The sequence below is a fragment of the Pterocles gutturalis genome, unplaced genomic scaffold (assembly GCF_000699245.1).
Source record: "Pterocles gutturalis isolate BGI_N339 unplaced genomic scaffold, ASM69924v1 scaffold12589, whole genome shotgun sequence".
Lineage (NCBI taxonomy): Eukaryota > Metazoa > Chordata > Aves > Pterocliformes > Pteroclidae > Pterocles > Pterocles gutturalis.
This window is the reverse complement of record NW_010135904.1, coordinates 1-19,476: the sequence shown is the minus strand read 5'-3', so window position 1 is coordinate 19,476 and position 19,476 is coordinate 1. Positions and strand designations below refer to the sequence as shown.

Sequence of the window (19,476 nt, the reverse complement as noted above, 5' to 3'; positions counted from 1 at the left end):
GAGGAGAAATCCAAAGGTGGATTACACTTCTAGCCCGTTAGTCATATTTTATAACCTTGTGCCTCTCCTCTTCCCTCCCAGTCATTCATAGGTGTGTTTGTCATCCTTAGTAAAACACAAGCACATGTGCTTTCTGGGGCCATGCAGGTAGATTGTTGCTTTTGTGTACGTCGTTGTGGATTAAAAGTTAATATATCCTTTCTGATCTCATTGTTAAAGACTAAGGAGAAATCTAACTTATTAAACACATATGGGGAATAACTATATCAAAAAAATTCAACAGGTGTTAGACCAAAGACTCATCTCCTTTCGTTGTGGCCACTTTCTGGAATGCTTCAGGGAAAGTTACCTCTCCTCTGTAGCAGGAGCCCAAGAACAGGGACCAGTCTTCAACTTTGCCAGAGTGTGTTTAGGCTAAAATATATAAAGCAAGGAAGATACTCAGCTACCTCAGTAGTTGGATTAGAACTGAGATTCAAATAGGAAAGAAACACTTCACAAATTTATGTAAAAATGTGCATGATGCTAACAAGCCGTTGTACAGCTCATGCTCACAGTTGTTAAAACTCTGCCAAATTCTGAGGTGATGCCTTCATTTCTTAATAAATACAATTTAGAAGTGTTGTTTCAGGAAAAGGTTTTCCATGTCAGTTTTCAGCTTAAACAAGTTTTTGTGATCAGGCAATAAATTTGTAATTGTTGGTAAAGAGATCTTGCAGTTTTCTTTTGATAGGTTTACCAGGCCCCAGTGTGCTAGCTGGCTGCTAAAGAGAGCAATATTATTGAAGGTAGACAAAGAATAACACAAAATAAACTTGAATAACTGTAAGCCTTCAGGCATTTTTACTTTTACCAGGTGGTACACTGCAGAGGGAAGGATTTCAGTGAAATTGATTTATCCCGTCTCTTGTTTATCTGCTTATTGTCAGACTGTATTTGTGATCAGAATGAAAATTCATGTAATCTGGTTTGCCATGTAAACATTGTGCATATGGTAATACACTGATCAAATAACAACCTTCAAGCACCATGAATATTTAAATACTATTGAGCTAATACTGGAAGAATATAATTTACTGAGACATTGCAACATTCATAATGTAACAACAGCTTTTCCTACAGGTTTATTAATATAAAGAAAACTTGGAAATATCATCTCTCCAATTACAAAATGGCATGGCTATTCAGTAATCCTATAAAGCTTGTAATCACCCATTACAGGTTATTGGGCTTTACATTTACATTCTCATCATGTCATTCTCGTTCCTTGTGCTGAAAGTTTGACTGGGACAGTTACGGTTTTTGGATTGAGGTGGGGGATTCTGTTGTGAAATACACAATTGGTTTAGAGGTTCTTACCAGTTGTCTTTTCACCCCACCCGTGGATCAAATATGTTCGTGCTAGAAGGGAAATATGTATATGAAATAAGGCATAATGCTTAAAGACCAGCATTGAGCTTATTGGGATTATTTTATGAATTTGCATGTTAGCTCAGATATAGCAGAGACAGTGACAGTACTAATGTCCCTCAAACGTTGCTTGAGTTTGTCAGCAGATTGTTAACCAGCATAACTTTAAGGAGCTACTGGTGTCTGTTCCAAAAGCTGCTGACCAAGCAAAGTCACTGGAGAATGGTGTGTTGTATTTTTTTGAAGCCTAAGCTGTCAGACTCAGCAGTGTCCCACAACTAACACCCTTCCTCATGAAAAAGGACTCAATTTGTGTTCCAGCATCTCATCTGCTGAAGCAGACTTGTCCTGAATTAAGCTGAGACACAGTTAACTTTCTTCATAATAACTATCAAGAGGCTGTGTTTTGGATTTATGCTCAGAAGAAAGCTGATAAAGAGTGATGTTTATGTGGCTGACAAGGTCTTTCAGCTTCTCTGGCTTTCTGCAAACAGGAGAAGCTGGGAGGGAGCAGAGCCCCAGTTACTAGCCCAGGATTTGATCTTGGGTTCAGGATTGAGACCCAAAGTGGCTAATAATCTATTCCACAACATACACGTCATGCCCAGTATATAGGTAAGGACCTTCCACAAGCTCGTCCCTTTTTGTTCCAGATCTCTTTTGCTCTGGGTCACCTTGCTCCAGGTGGACCCTCTCCCAAGGCCTTCCCCCTCACCTCAGTCAGCTCTGGGTCTGGGACGCTCGGACTGTTGTCTCCATTTCATGAGTGCAGTTTCGGGACTCTCCCTGCTCCAGGATCGTTAGCTGGGAACAGGCTGAGCCTTGCAGGTGGGGGGGCAGTGTCACTGTGTATCACTCATTTGTATATAGTATTATTTACAATATTATTGTAGTTTAGTTATTAAATTGTTCTTACCTCAACCCACAAGTCCTTTTTTTCCTTTACCCCTTTAATTCTCTCGCCCATCCTCAGGAAGGGGGAGGGTGAGTGAACAGGCTTGTGCAGGATTGGCTCCCAGCCAAGGGTAAACCCATTACAAGACCCCAGAGAGGGTGCCCATGAAAGAATAGCTCTTTCCTCCTTCCAGACGAAGAGCCTTATTCCAGTCATTCAGAATGTCACAGCTGATAGTGTCTTCCTCAGTTTCCAAAACAACATTCCTTCTCAAACTATGCACAAAGCTAGTTCACAGGAGAGTGAAGCTTATTAAACATCTCAAAGGAGAAAATTAGCATTTTTAGGGGTTTAACAGGGTTTTGAAAGGACTCACAAATTGTATTTTTAAAAGTAACCTCTGTGCCATGCAGCTGTAGTTTATCTTTGTGAGTTGTGTCAGCATGTTTGCCTGCATGTCAGCTTGGTCTTTTTATTTCCCCATCTCTTCAGTCACAATAGGTTTATCATACTGCTTAGAAGAGACAGAAAGAAAGAGAAGACTTTGGTCACCTTGAACCCTTCTGATTCTCATCAGTAAAGCTGTAAATCAGCCAGCCTGGCAGTCTGAAGGAGCTTTTCTGATAATAACTAATAACTTTAATCATTTCAGTTAGATTCTCAGGTATTGCAACTGATTGAAAATATATTTTATTTTTCACTGTGGAAGCACTAAATTTCATGCAGTAAACTAGAGGAAGATAAATTTGTTTCCACTAATGTCAGAACAAATTCAGAATCTGACATTAACAAATTCAGAATTTATTCTGAGTATGAAACTGTGAAATGAGGCAGCTGTCAGCATAATTTCCCATTGTGTACTGGTTTGATTTCTGCCAGCCTGCGTAAGTCTAAGGCATAAGTACAGTCCATTTGACCAAGATGTTTATGCCCTGATCCTGAAAAAGTGTGGGGTAAGAAAAGAACTGAATCAGGCCTTGCAGAAGAGAGGTGTTGCAAAGAGAGACAGAAGAGAAAGAGGTAGCAGTGTTACTCGGTTTTGGCTCCATCATCAGTCATGGAGTATAAGACTCACTTCATTCAGCTCTGTCCTTGAGCCTGGTCAATGGGAGAGGGGGTCTGAGTCCCAGTATTTGCTCCAGTATTATAAATGTATTGTAAAAACCTGTACACCTTTAGCAGAACTGACAAATGCTACTACAGAAGGGGATCGTATGGATGGATGATTAGGGCATGGATTCAGGTGCATTCAGACAGGGAAGTGGTGGTGCTGAGTTGTGTTTGTCGCAAGAGTCTCAAATGGTATATGGAATGTACTCAGTATAGAATATGTGCAGGTGCTGATGTTGGAGAGAAGGAGAAGGAATGGCTAAAGCCTGATCGAATGTTAGTGCTTAGAGTAATCAGAAAAAATTAACAAGGGTATGGCCTCTCCACAACCTCAGATAAAGAAGCTTGTTTATTATTTTAACCCTGGTTCCTACCATTTGTAGATAAGATCCAAAAGAAACAGCATAACTAGAGAGGAAGGAATTAGCAGAAGATTTTCCCTGACATGTCTTTAGATCTGAAACGCCTTCTGTTCCTTGATCTGCTAGAGCTCAAATCTGGTGAGATGTGAGTGTATAGAAGGTTCTTCTAGCACTTAGTATCCAGTTCTCCACAGCACACCCGAGACTGCAGGCTGTGCATTGGAGTGTGCCAGCTTGATATAACATTTTGTTATCAAGTAGACACTAAAAAACATTGAAAGAAAATGCATTCCCAGGAGGCATTGCTGAGCCAAGCTTTGAGGAGTTCTCAATAATGCTAGCACTGCGGTCTGCTCATGGTCATCCTATTGATGATTATTCTAGAAGATACATTAAAGCCAGTTAAACTTGTCATGAGTTAAGAAGCTGTTCATCTTAAGTGGCTCTCTGAGCTTTATGTGAAAACAGTGGGACCGTAGCAGGATCAAGAGACAAGAATTGATCCATTGATTTTTCCGTGGTGTTCTTGTCCTTTCTCCTGTCTCTTTTAGCATTTAGTTTTCTTTTTGTATTTGCTTTGTGTTTTGTCTTTTTTTTTTTTTTTCCAATACAGATTTACAGCTTTCTCTCTGTCATTTTGTTTATAACTTTGCTCGGTTCTTGATGGAGGAGGAGTTCATCAGGTTTGCACTGAAGTGCTCTATGTGACTAGAAGGAATTAAATTGATTCCTACTCTGTTTCCTTAATAATTGACCCTTATGTGAACTAAGAAGAAATGTAGCATTTCCTAGCACCAGTTGGCGTATGACATTCCTAAAGAACCATTAAATTCTCTCACTGCTGCATGACATATGGTAGCTCATGATTTCCAAGATGAGAAATGTGGCTGTATGCTTCCAGATGAGAATTAGTACGTCCCTTTCTTTTTGTCGAGAGAGAGTCTATGTCCTCAGATGGTATAAGTTATTACAGCTGCATTGTCTTCAGGTAAGGGCAACTCCATTTGTTGATTAAAGAAACCTAGTTTATTGCATTAACTCGTCTCATATCGAGAAGGGCACCGATCACTTGTTTTATTCTTTAGTTTTCCCAGTGTTAGTTTGTAGGTACAGGGAAGTACTCAGGTGGTTGTTCTCCGTCGCATTTATCAGTCTTGGCCTCTAGTACTACAACATCCAAACGGTTTCCTGAAGTGTTCATCAAAGACAACACTAAAACAATAGGAGTGGAAAATTGTTTAGTAACAGATAAGATCTGCCTATAAAATATGATAAATGTAGGACTGCTATGGCCTTGTTCTCATTCTGGTATTAAAAGTGTTTTTATTTGGCATCAAAATAAAATGTCAGGGGCCAAGCAGTTTAGCAAGGATCAGTTGTTGGAGTGGGGAGAAAACAGTGATGAAATTAACTGGGCCAAAAGAGAGTTCTGATGAGCTCTGCTTTTGTGAGCTTGTTGCTTGAATATTTTTTCAAGCCAAAAGTGTATGTTTATATGGCCTACATAGTACACTAGGGAGGTGCTTTTGTAACAGAGACACGAAAAGTTGGAAAAGTGCAGATTTTTCAAATTTAGCAGAAAATACTAAAGACCATTAAAATCTCTTTTTTTGTGGAGGGTAGAAACAGGTGAAAACTTACAACACTAATTCAGCCACCTGCTGTGAAAGCAAAGGAAGTTTATTATACCATGTAGTTACAAAAGCTAATTGAGAATAGATTAATTCTGAAAAGCTATTGCTATTTAGATAGGCAAACTGGAATCATCACCTGCCTAATCTGGAGTCCTAGCTTAATGCTTATGCCTGGAGAATATTGAGGACCAACTGGAACAAGTGTGTCCTTTCATTGTAAGAGTATGCCTCTTAACTGACTTGCTATACCGTAAAAAAAGCCTTGCTGTTTTATTTCCTCTGGTGTGTAGGTCACACTAAATTGATCTGGCAGGCCAAAACAATATTTTTAGTCCTGTTTATATATATGAAACAGAAAAATGTGTTGTACTGAAATTTTATTGTCTTGCTGCATCATTTACCATCAGCCAAACTGCCTCTGTCCCTCTTGTTGGCTATTGCAAAGCAGCGTGAAGGTAGTAGCCTCCCCTCCTCTAAAGGTGGCATGGTTGACTGGCAAAAGCTGAGGGCAGGACTCTGCAGAACTTGTGTTGCAAAGCTCCTGCATGAGCTTGGTTAATTTATGGGAAGATTTCAAGGAAGGCTGCATGGCACTTGAACACACTCTAGCTGGTAAATTTCTGGTTCAGTAAAACTGTTTATCTGCCATGTGTTCCCCACGCTACCTGCTCTCTAATATTTCCCTATTTTAGTTAACAGTCCTTCCCTCCTCTGTAAGTCTTCTGTCTTTGGTTGCTGCCCACTGAGCTCTGCGGGATCTTTCCTTTCTTGCTAACAGCCTCCTAGACAAATGTTTTGTTCTGGAGTTTTCTATGATGTCTTCCCTCTGATGGAAGTTAGTTCACATGTAACTCTCTGTCTTCACTGGGTACAAAAGCTTACGTTTAAGGATTATTTTACTGAAAGGGTTGACAGCTCCACTTCCTTTGAGTGCGTGCCTGGATTTACTCCTGGTGTTTGACCTTTCTGCAATTTTCCCTCCCGCTGCTGGAGTTTACTTGCTTGTGCAAACATAAACATTAACATTGGTGGTGTTTATGAAACATGAACCTGACTGAGAATAATCTAGTGAGGGGAAAATAGAGTAGCACAGCAGAGCACTATCCACTGGAGAGCATTCTGCAGTGGTGGTGTTTGACTGAGCAATGTTGCTGAGTTGATGATGTGAACAATTTACCAGACCCACTCTCTGCTCTCAGTAGACCCTCCTGATCAGTCTGCACTTTTGACAGTTTAAAAGCACTGTCAGAGATTGCGCACCAGAGATGTGTGAAAGGAGAGGCACATGAGACCACTTAAAAGTGGAACCACACCTTTGCGGTCCTGGAAGGAATGGGGGGCAAGGAAGCTGACCTCTGTTATGGAGATATGTTAGTGCTTATTTACATCACAAACCATTTTCTTGTTTACCCTGGCATACCTCGCAAGAATATCTCTATTTAAGGAAGAGAAGGACCTCTTTCCACATGGCTTTAATTCTGTTTTATTCTTAATATCGCACTGACAGCTAAGCTGTATTAATCTGGGTAGCAGCAATGGTATGTCTGGCTTAATTAGGAAAGAGACTGTTTAGTCATTTGAGGACTGCTGTGCCCAGGCAGTGCTGAAGAGGTAAATCAGAGTGACTTCTGCATCTGTGCAGACACATGGACAGGCCAATGAGATGTTTGTGCAAATCAGCATACACTGATTATCACTAATTTTTTGTAGTCAGCTTTCCTAGCTGTTTCTTCAGCTTCCATTTTTTTAAGTCTTATTAATTTCAAAACTGTCCATAACTAAGATCAGAAGTCTTTGTGTAGTTACAGCTTTTGATTTTGATGGAATTCTAGCATGGATTAAACTGTGGGTTTTTTCTTTCTTTTTTTCTTTTTTAGCATCGTAGACAAAGAAGTGTCATTAATGGCAGAAATTGATAAAGTTAAAGAAGAAGCCAGTAAGTAAAAAAATATGTAGGAAACTTTTGGAATAGTCATGGAAACATTTGTTTTGTTTGACAGAAAATTACACAGTACATAAATTTGGTTAGTAGCATTCCAACATCTTTCATTGTATATGTATATAATCAAGCCTTTGATGTCCCAGATTAGTTTCTGTATAGCTTCAGTCTGTAAGGATTGTGCATCAAAATTTTATTATTATGAAATTAATGTAAATCAAAAGTTCCTATAAGATAGATTTAAATTATTTATTCCTTCTACTTACTTATCAGAGCTTTCTGGCCACTCTTCTTTTTTTTTTTTTTTTTTTCTTATTTCTATGGTTTGTCAATTACTTCATTTTCATTTCTTAATCACTACTTGCTTATATTATATTTATGAGTTAGAATATTGGAAATTATTAGGAGAATAGGTTATTGTGTGGCCTTGCATAGCTTTAGGGATAGTGATCAAGCTTATGAATTAGAACAATAAAAAAATAAAAAACTAGTTGTTTACGAGTATCTGTTTTCTTAATAATCTGTGGGAGTTGATCTGATTTCAGATTTCACGTTGTCTTTGTTTTTTGCATAGGTAAGGTATGTATGTATTCTGGTTTGGGGAAAAAAAAAAAGATAAGCCATGTATTAGGACACCACAATATTTGTTTTATACCCCATCTGAGATACAGTATTCATGGCTCAGCAATCAAGGGGATGTGTTTCACTAGAGAGCACTAAGCAAGAAACTGAAGAATAACCACAGTATTGTTAGAATGATACTTTGTCTGGCAGATGAAAATATCACTGCTATGTATGCATACAATCCTTTTATTGATTTGTGAACTTGAGGTCCTTCCAAGGAGGGTCACAAATATGTGTAGCATTCTTGAATGCTTAATTTGCATTTAGAACTCTTACTTAGTTCACAAACGTATACTAATTTTTTTTAAAATATTCTAAATCCTCCATTGCTAGCTAAGTCTCTTGTAGTTGTATATGTGTGGAAACGAAAAGGTATGAGTTGTTACAGCAAAGATTGGCATTAGTTTGTGTTTGTAATTTTATATGTTAACTTTTCTGTTATGTTCTAACTAACGTGAAATAGATGTGGATTTGGAGTTCTGTGTTATTCTGAGGAGGAGTTGTGGATAGAAACATATCAGCAGCTTTTTGATTACCTGCAGAGACCAGGTAGCCATAATCCACTACAAGGCACGCACTCACGCCCAAGAAAGCTAATGGTAAAATTTCCATTGCTATCAGCAGGCATGGATCTAAGCCCTAACTGCATGAACAAAAACATGTTTTGGAAATCCACTATCCAGGGCTGATGCTATCCTAGGGCCCCTTTATTAATCTTTGCCAGGTATAGTAGTAAATTTTGTGGAAAGTAAACCTAATGCTTATCTACAGGCACGCAAAGTGCTGCATTTGCACACAGCAGGTTCTATTTCCCTGCTTTCATGCCACCTCCACAAATGACACTGGATGGCCCCTGTACCTGTCTTTAACAGTGTAGTTTCTGCTGTCTCTCAAGGCTGTTGTAGGCTTGTAAAGTGCCTTCAGAACTTTAGGCAGAAAGTTGTTGTAGGACTGTAACATGCTAACCAAGGTTTACATTATTATTTATTTTCACATCTCTTTGCTGCACTGGAGGACTTTTTAACGTGGGTAATCTTACTCTTACTGTCAATACTGGTAATTTACCAAATATGATAATTTCAGGGTTTTTTTTTAAATTGGTATTTGGCTGGCATCTTATGCAGAGATAAGTGCCAGTATGAGATGAGAGTATATGGTTTGGACAGTCACTTCAGCAAAGGGGATGCTCACCTTGAGGAGAAACAATATTAGCATTACCTAGAATAAGCAATAAAGTAGAACTATTGGACAAATAAAAACAGCTAGTAAACTGTTCATTTAATCTGATAAAAGTTTCTCAGACCTGTAGACCTTATTCCACAAAAATGAAATTAAAAGATCAGCTAGAGAGGTAGATCCACACCTGTTCTGAGCATAATAATGTAGGCGTAGATTTACCAAGAGGGGAAGTACCCACCCTCTGCCTTCCCTGCCCTGTGTGACACACGCTCCTCTATCAGATGGTTTGGTTGCTCCCACACAGCTGTACCGCCACAGTTCTGTCTCCCTGCACCTGCTGGACCATGCTGTACTTTATGAAACACTGGAATAGGTTGTGCAGGGAGGTGGTAGATGCCCTATCCCTGGAAACATTCCAGGTCAGGTTGGATGGGGCTCTGAGCAACCCGATCTTATTAAAGATGTCCCTGCTCATTGCAGGGGGTTGGATTAGATGACCTTTAGAGGTCCTTTCTAACCCAAACTATTCTATGATTTGATGATAGTTATGATTAAATAAATTATAATGGGTTGAGAAACATCTGATTAAATAAATTATAATGGGTTGAGAAACACACTCTCTATGAAATATCATTAATTCTCACCTAAAAATGTCATTACAGAGTATGAACTGTTTAGATCACTCGCCAAGTTTGCTCTGGAAGTTTGTGGCAAAAGAAGGCAAAGAAGCCAAAGTCTCCACAGCTGTAATGGAGTTTGTGGCTTTAGGATAGTTTACAACAACTACCGCTCACCCTGCCTGTAGGCATAAACTCTAGAGAAAAGACTATGATTGTTATTATTTTACATTTAGATACTATCTTTCCTCTTTGCCATAAGTGCTGATCCCACCAGCCAATTAATCAGCTGTTGCTTTTACATTGAGTCACTATGTAGGTAATAGAGTTTGCATATATTTAATTTTCCACAAAAATTGTAATGTCATATTATCCTGCATGTAAGTGGGCTGTTGCTTTGTGGTTCATGGTTAATCTCTTCCTATAAGAACGTAACTATTCACTCCTTCCTTATATAAAATGTACAAGATGGGCAGTAGTGAATATTTAGTATTTTTTCATAAAGACTGCTGGCCTTTGTAATTCTGCATTGCTGTAGAAATGGCAACTGTGTACATTCTGTACTTGGAAGCAAAATTGAAATACCAGTGATTCTAACATAAACATTATATGAACAGATTTTTTTCAGATGAACTGAAATGCCCCTGTGAAAATAAAATGTGTCTTCAGAAATAGGCTGTTGACTCCATGTAATGCTTCTTTCCATGTCTCCATGGAAGGCTCCCTGATTTTGTGCATAAAAATAAAGCACTGGAAAACTCAAAACAACATGTCTCTGCCCCTGTTTGCCTAAATGATGAAGGATTGGTTTAACTTTGATTTTCTGCCAGCTATCCCATTTCTGGATCTTTTTCAACATCAGACAGTTCAGTTAAATATGCTGATTGACTTAATCTGTGCAAGCAGCATAGGGGAAGTCCAGTTGAAGTCAGGGGTCTGAGATGTGTATGTTTCTCACATGTGATGTAGAGTGTTAATGCCCAAAGAGTAATGAATTACAGCACAATTTACCTTCCTACTGTTAATTATTGACTATTGGTATTTGGCAGTGGAAATCCTGAATGCTCGGCAGAAGAAAGCTGAGGAGCTGAAGAGACTGACAGACCTAGCCAGTCAGATGGCTGAAGCACAACTGTCTGAACTCAGGGCTGAAATTAAGGTCAGGCATTCACTTCTGTTTGGCTATTTTAACTGTTTGCATAAATGCCAAGAAAGCGGTGTCCTGTTAGCATTTTTTTTTGCTATGGGCCAAAGCGTAACTAGCTTTCCATGGGGAAAGCATACCTTCTTAAATCATTAGAGCCCCTCTGAGCAGTATGCAGACACTATCAGAGAAGTGCCAGCTATCCCCTCACAAGTGGAGCAGGGGGGAGTTTTGCTGTTTGTATATCGTTTAGCAGACCCAGTTAACAAGTAACCCTGATAGCTTCAGGTTCAATGATCAAACACATATGCTTTGATGAAATGACCCACTGTCCAAGTGCGGGAGTGATCCACCCATCACTGGGCTGTGATACATGTACTCTGGTAAGGATGGGAAAATACTTGGTTCTGCATAGAGATCCCACGTACAGGGCAGAGTCAAGAGTTTGCTGAGCCTTAAAAGTGAACTTAAGTATTGATGGGTTTCTGTACTATCCATAGTCGTTTGCTCAGAATGTAAATTGCTGTTAACTTGTCTGTATTTTTGCAGCACTTTGTGAGTGAACGGAAATATGATGAAGAGCTGGGCAGGTCTGCTCGATTTTCCTGTGATACAGAACAGCTGAAGACCCAAATTCAGCTCTGTGGAGAAAGTAAGTGCTGGTGATTTCTCACACCAGAGTTCTCAGAACATAGTATCCCACAGACCTGTTCAGGAAATGTCGGCAGAAATAATAGCACGTGTACTGCTGGAATGTGTCAGGCAGCAAGCCTGACATGAACAGTATATCTGGATGCGGCAGGGTTGCCGAACGTGCACAAGTCAATTTTACAGTATGCAATGCGTTAGACTCACTGTACAGGTGCTGCACAGTCCACCTGCATGTGCACAGTGCCCTCTTCGTCAGAGATTTGCAGGTATTACTCAGATCCGTTGGAGTTTTCCATCTTAACATGATTTCCACATGGAAATAAAAGTCAGCTCTGGGGAACACTCAAATTCAGTAATTAATGAATAACTAGTAAATCAGAAGCTTCTCTGTGTGAGCATAATATTATGAGACCAATTCAGATCTCTCCTGCTAAGAAGTAACTCCCCAGCTTTTTTAACAGCATTCCCTGGGTTTTTAGGAGCTAAAGGTAGTCACAAATGTTCCTGTTTCCAAATGATCTGCCCTTCTTGGAAATTCGGGTTCACTTTCTGCTCCAAGTATCATGTCCCTGCTGCAAAATACAAGATAGCCTGTTTCTCATGTTTGTCATGATTTTTCCCCCAAAAAAGCAAATGGTATAATGCTTTGCCCCATATGATCCCCTGTCCTGTGATACCCCATCAGTACCATCACTCAGGAGAAAAACTGTTAACACAATACCAAACTAGTGCATCTTGTCAGAAGGAAAACAATTTCAGAAAGAAAAATAAGTATGTTTTCAAGGAGTTACTATTAAAAGGAAAAAACAAAAACAAAAACAAAAAAAAAAAACAAAAAAAACCCACAACAAAAAAAACAAAACAAACAAACAAACAAAAAAACAACACAGGCTGCCAATACAAAAAAAAACCACAACAAAAAAAACAAAACAAACAACAAAAAAAACAACACAGGCTGCCAATATGATCTTCTGACTGCATAGCTGAAGAACTGACTCCTTCGAGTCATAACCAGTTTAATTCATTAGATCATAAAAATTGCTTTTGCATAATACTTTGAAGATCCCTCTAACCCTGTATCCTGTTTCTCACTGAAGCCAACACAGGATGTTTCAAAGGAAGGCATAAGCTTCCTAGTAATGCATCTAGTTGTTCAAGTCCTCATAGACCCTATCTCATACCCTGAAGCTTAAGAGATTAAAAATTCTGGAGAGATTATCATGACTAATATAACCAACAGCTGCTATTGATACAACCATAGACTATTTCTTTTAGACTCATTGAACTACTTCCCTAAATAACTTCCATCTGCAGTTAATTCTGCAAGTTAATTATTTATACTTCATCTCAGTAAAGCATTATGTAAGCATGGTTTGATGCAGACCTGCTGAAATCAGGTCAGTCAAGTTAAAAGAACAGCTATTAGCGGTGAAGCAGTGCCATCTTACAAATGACTGATAGTGTACTGGCTGTCTGAAGAATTTAGCTCTCATCTGCCCTCAGTGACCTTAGATGAGCGACTCATGCTGTTGGCATGTCTTTGATAAGAGTTCTTCAGTGCAAAAGATGTTTCTGTTTGGAGCATCTCACAATGAGGCCTATACACTGCTAGGAGCTGCAAAGACCCCTCAAATAGAGATTATACCAGGCCTGTAGCTAAGAACAGCCCCTGTTGAGGGCTTTAACAAAAGCAATAACCAAAACCACAGAGCTTGTGCAAAGGAAAGCATGTTCTAACATGAGAAGAGGGTAGGCAGCATATACGCACAATGAAAGACAGGAAGAAACAAAAATAATTGGACTGACATATCCAGAATGCCCCGTGGTGGGTTGTACCCCTTCCTTGTGCATTTTTTTTTTGTTAAAAATACATTTTTATTATAAGCACCTGGATTTTTTATATGAGCTTCCACGTGTAGCAATCTATTTGGATCTACATGAAGTGGATTAGTGTATTGCATTCAGTTCCAGTTTTTATAGATATCCATGGTACAGAAGAACCTTTGTTAACCATCTCCTTAGAGAGGAATGAGCAACAGGTACTAGTCTTTTTTTCTTCTTCTTTGTAAAAAATATTTAGACATACTAAGGAAGCTTTCATGGCTGTTACTTGGGTTGTAGGTAGTACATATATAGACAGCAAATGTCAGGCTCTTCAGCTGTCCATGATCAAAGAATAATTTGGAATCAAATTTAGTATGTGGTGTCTGCGGACACAACTTCCTTTGACCTCAAGCAGTCAAGAGAGTTACTGGCATACCACTCACTTCCTTCTCGTGAAAACTCTTCCTTTGTTGCCTGATGACTCTCATCAGGAGCATTACTGATAGGACAGCAGTGCCTGGGGCAGTCCTGACAGCAGGAGTTTAGCTTAACTGGTTGAAAGTTCACAAGCAAACCAGTGGGTGCCACAAATTTTGAGAAGTTTCCTTGGATGACCAAAGCCTAGCCTTCTGCCAGGCTCTTTCCAGTTTTAGTGTGGTTCCACCACATTGGCTCTTTTGTCTCCAGAAGTGCTTCACTATGAGGCAGTTTCACAGAAGTAAAATGCTGTGGCTTGATTCCAACCCTAGTTATCTAGCTTACTTCTTTATTTAAGGCTGGAATTATGCTACCAAAATTAACTGTAAGCAGGGTAAGAATACAGCCTTATGTTTAGATGTTGATCATTTAATTGATAACACAGACTACTGTTTTTATAGTTTCTCATCCAAAGAACAACTATTCCTCAAGAACACCATGTAGTTCAGTGCTGTCTTCAATGACCTCACATGCAACAACTGGCAAGCAAAATGCGCACACCAGAAAGTCCTCTAGTAATGCCAAGAACTCTGATAATAAAACAGCCATCACTAAAGTACAAAGTCACCTTTCTTCCAATCCTACAGAATCTTCTTCCCAAGGAATCACAACAAATAAGCAGGTAAGAAACCAGTTACGAACTAAACTAAATTCTTTTTAAAATTTCTGAAAAATAGACAGTATTAAAAGTTGTTAATACAAAATCAAATACTTGTTTTCAGTTCGTATATTTAATTAATGATCTATTAAAATATGCAAGTACATATTTTCCAGCTTCATTTTCAAGGCAGTGTGAACAAAATGGAAATACCAGAAATACCATACCAGCAAAGACCGCTGTCTGGTGTTCAGAAGTGACTAATGGCAATTAATAGACTGAAAAAGAAAAACCCTCCATAGCAGTTAATTGCCCTACATGCTACGGTGCAGAAACATTTATTCCTGATCCTTGACAAATGATCAGCTGATGTGCTGTTGAAGCATGATTATTAGATAGACTTTGAAAGTGGAATCCTACCAGGTTTAAAAGCATATTATTTCAGAAGCTGTATAACACAGTTTATAGTATTGTGCTATATTGGTTACTGTTTCATTATAAGAGCACCTTAGAATGTCCTTGTACTGTTGTGCTTAGGTAAAGCTGCCACTGAAGATGATCTGAATTTTGTCGCAGTAGGGATTTTAGGCTCAAGTAGGTGCCTGCGGGGAAACAGCGGAGCATTACATAATGTTAGTGCCTGTATGGAATCGGCTGCCCTGGCAGTCATGCAAATACAGCAGTTCAGCCACTTCAGGATCACTTCAGCCACTAAGGATCAAAGCTTCCTCTGAGCAAGATAGCACAATGGATATCTCTCCCACCATGTGGACTCTTAACTTGACTTTAATTTACATGTGAATTTCTGTTTTTCCTGCAGTCTTACTGTAGTATTTACACAATACTTTACTCGGAAAGGTATTTTTGTGATTTTGGAAAAAATCAGTCGGTATCAAGTTCTTTACTGCTTCTTAACTACTGCTGTTGAGATGTCCAGTATTTCATCCACTTCTCTGTATTCTCTTGAGTCATGGAAGATGTTAATTCAGCGTCAGTGGTGAACCTGCCTTCTATATTTCCAGGCTACTCAGATGTAGCATGTTACTCATAGTTCAGTTTTTAAATGTTATAAGAGAGCTCAGGCAGCAATCAAAACTGTATAGTGTTTTCCTTCTCCTAGTTAAACTGAAAATTTTATTCTCAATTTTTGTTAATTCTGACTGCTGTATTTCTTGTCCTGCTGGAAGGATTCAGATAACCTAACAGTTATCCAATTTCTTTCTGGGTAGAATGGGCCTTCTAGCCAGAGACGAAGATTCAACCCACAGCACCAAAACATCCGGCTCAATGGATCTCTTAAGTCACAAGGTGCCAGTAATGAGGCAGATCAAAATAATATAAAGAGTGGTTCCAGGTCTGAACACAGAAGACAGCAGCATAACAGCTTCAGATCTAAAAATAAAGGAGCTATGAAAAATCAAGAGCAGTCCATGACTACAAGGACCACAGAGAATCCGACACATTCAGAAAAGACCCGACGAAAGCATCCCACACCAGACACCGCAGATCACAGGCCTTTCCAAGGCAGTGTTGGCAGGGTGTCCCAATGCAATTTATGTCCTGCAAGGATGGAGGTTTCTGCTGACGCCACTGTTCTTTCAGTGCCAGCTGTGACTTTGGTGGCTTAAAATGTCATGGTGATGGAAGGCAGAGAAATTTAATCTCTTCATTCATAGTTTCTTGCTCAAGATGCTTGTTGGTGAAGAAAATAAGTCAGAACATAGTAATTTTAAATCTGTTGCTGCTTAAAACTTGTTGGTATCTTTGTTAACTTACTGATTATCAAAACTAATTCCTACTTTCAAGGCTTTGCCCAATATGTTCACAGTTATTTTGTCATGACAGTACAGAATCTTACCAAAGCAGCATTTACTTCTTAGAAAAATGAAATCTAGATTGGAAAAATAAATTTATAATTAAATTTATAATAGCAAAAACCTGTTGTAGATATGTGGTTATACCAGTCAATGTTATTGTATTTTAGAGCAGCCTATGATAGAAGGATCCCAGGAAGTCAGTATGCTGTGGTCTGCAATGAAATCAGATAATCTTGTAGAATTTTTCAGCAAATCTCTATACACTTCTTTCCTTCTGTGCGTGTATACACGTACATGCATGCACACTGTATACACAGAGAGTATTGTTATATACAAGAACATTTGAAAAAGCAGTACATTTGATTTTAGCTTATTATTCCATAATCCAAGATCTTTAAATTCAAGTATGAATTGTATTAAATGTATTACACATTGGTATTTTTCATTGACAAACTATTTTTATGAGGCTGAGGAAAAATGCTCATTTCTTAAGTTTGGAATGTATATAGTCATGGCTATTCAGATGCACAGCCCTATTCTCCATCCTTATCAGCCACTTTTCTATGACTAGTTGGATTTATTTTTTTGCACATGAAAAGTTGCAGGTGTTCTAGACTTGAATCCAAATTATTTTTCTATATTTTTGCTGTAGGAACCATCTGTCTATAGTGAGATCTATGACTAATAAATTTGTTACAGCAACATGCAGCAGAATGTGGAGGTACATATTTGAGCAGATACTACATCCTTACGAGTTTTCTATTAAAATAAAAATCTTACTTAGTCTTAATGTTCTGATGCTGTATTTCAGAAAACCTGTTTCTTCCAAAAAATTAAAATCTTCTTTCTAAAATATTCTGGTGTTTGCTGCTTTGCAGTGCCTAACCTTTGTGATCTTATGCAAATTGTATTTGCTTAATTCAACTGGTATCAGTGGGAAGCTTCCGCTGAGTTTGGATTGGACTCAGCTTTTGGTTTTAGCTGGATTCTAATGCCACAAGTGCACAGAACAGAAGCTTCCCATGAGAGCCCCCTCCATCCTGGACATACTTTTAATATAAGTTGTTATTTAACATAGTAAGGTCTCAGAATCCACACATGGTGTCAAGTGAACTAGTGGCCTAAGTGTCAGAATCGGAAAAGTGAAAAAGGTCAGTAAGACTGACCTCCCACGAGGTCAGTAAGAGCAGGACCCGTATCTTTCTTTAAAAGCTTACTCCTAGGTTATTGTTTGCTATTGCTTTTTACAAATTTCCTCTGACTAGTTTCTGTTAGCTGACTGCACACTTCCTTAGTACTGACTGGTTTACTTTTCCTCTGTGGCCCTTGAAAAATAATCTCAAATTGTAGAGTGAGGTGCATTCCTTATGGTTGATTTTTATTATTTTTATTTTTCTTGATACCTGTATACAATTTTCTACGTGTGAATATTGGTAAAACCTGATTGTAAAAGGCAAATAACTCATCTTCATCTGGGGGAGTGGTGAAAGAAAAATAAACACACATAGGTAAACACTGGCTTTCTTAGCATTGCAAGCACTGCTTCTATCCTAGTTAATCACCTATCATAGTTTTAAGCTGAATGTTTTGAGTAAATTGAACTGAAATTCCAGAATCTGTGTTGGCCCCACCCATCAGATAGGTAGCTTTTCAAAATTTATCTGTTGCTTTACAATTTGACCTGTAACCTTACCGTAAGAGATATAATTGTAATTTCCATGCAGATATGACACAGGAATCTTATTATATTGTTCTTACATAATTTGTGAACTTTAATTGTGTCTCTTCTTGTAACCTCTCCAAAAAAAAAAAAAAAAAAAAAATCTAACTTACCTATAATGACTTTTACTCCTTTACAGCTTCTCCACTTGACAGGATTATTTAAAATAATTTTATCCCATAAGTCAGCTTTTCACAAGCAGGCTTCTACAAATAAATAAAATCTGTAACATAAGTCATAACTCAGCACAACAGGACCACCTTGCACTCGTCAGTACCAGCTAACCTTTGATGTCCTGGAGGCTCAGTATGTGACAGACCCAGGACTAACAGGTGAGAGGCAGCATTTCTCTTCAGACTGTCATGCAAACACATTTTCTTTGATGAGAGATGCAACCACGGATTTGGTTGGGCTGATTCTGGGAATGCTGCACTCTTAGCACAGCAAGTGTGGTTTAGTATTGCAGTACATGTTTTAACTACCTTATGTGGCTGTGTTCTGAAGTGCAGCTATGCCAGAATGGTATCTCCTCATCTTTCCTTTCTTGTGTCTCTGTATGCTAGGAATTCTATCTGCCAATTTCTAGGAGTGTTTTACTGTTCACAATATGTATAAGTAATGGGATCCTCTTGGGCCCCATCTTCAACAGAACTCTTTTTTTATCTTTTAATTACAGAGCTAGCTATGTGTGATATTCCTTTTCATGTAAGGGATTTGTACAGGGGTCAGTGAGAGAATTACGGGCAGGACAATGCTTGACTTTCAGGCTAGCTGTCTTTTTTTAAAAAAGCACCCACAATTGGCTAAGCAAATACAGCTGTTTGGCATCACTCAAACACAAACATGGAATTCCCACTGCACTTTGTACACTCTTTTGAAAGTGGAAACACACCTTAAAAGGCAGTATTTTAAAGCAGGTTGGATCTGTTTATCTTCTGTGTAAGATTAAACTCAGTAGGGGCGGAACTCAGCAAAATAAAGGACCACGTACACAGCTGGAAAACTAAAAAGACAAGGTAACAACATAGCTGAGCTATTTGGAAAACTTATTAGACATGCTTGGAAAAAAATGTTTAAAAAATAATCATCACTTAACACGTTTGAAAATGTCACCCTGAAAGAGAAACTAATAATTCTGGAAGTGAAACACTGATGTTGTAGCTTGTAGCATTTTCCTGGACCCTGTTGTCGTAGGGAAATACCTGGTCTGAGCTTGTATGGATGGCAGTTCTTATTGTGAGTCTGCTTCCCTATGTAGTGACTAGGCTGCATAAAAAAATTGTGGTGGTTTGACCCAGCTAGCAGCAGAAGCAAATACCATGCAGCTGCTTGTTCACCCTCCCCTCTCACAGGGATGGAAGAGAGAATTAAAGGGGTAACGGGAAGAGAGACTCATGGGTTGAGATAAAATAAATTTAATAAAATACAATAAAATTGAAAATATATATGATAATAGTAATATATACAAATATGCA

At 38.6% G+C, this 19,476-nt stretch overlaps 1 protein-coding gene across 2 annotated transcripts in view; it reads left to right on the top strand.

The window, feature by feature from the left end:
• The window catches only part of SPATS2L (spermatogenesis associated, serine-rich 2-like), a 33,109-nt gene extending 15,975 nt beyond the window's left edge, over window positions 1-17,134 (top strand). For both annotated transcript variants that reach the window (XM_010082087.1, XM_010082086.1), the window contains 5 exons: window positions 7,289-7,347; window positions 10,820-10,929; window positions 11,464-11,566; window positions 14,268-14,488; window positions 15,694-17,134. In XM_010082087.1, the coding sequence (XP_010080389.1) occupies window positions 7,289-7,347; window positions 10,820-10,929; window positions 11,464-11,566; window positions 14,268-14,488; window positions 15,694-16,092 (892 nt within the window). In that variant the 3' untranslated portion in view covers window positions 16,093-17,134. The remainder of the gene's footprint in view (window positions 1-7,288; window positions 7,348-10,819; window positions 10,930-11,463; window positions 11,567-14,267; window positions 14,489-15,693) is intronic.
• The last annotated feature ends 2,342 nt before the right edge of the window (window positions 17,135-19,476 follow it).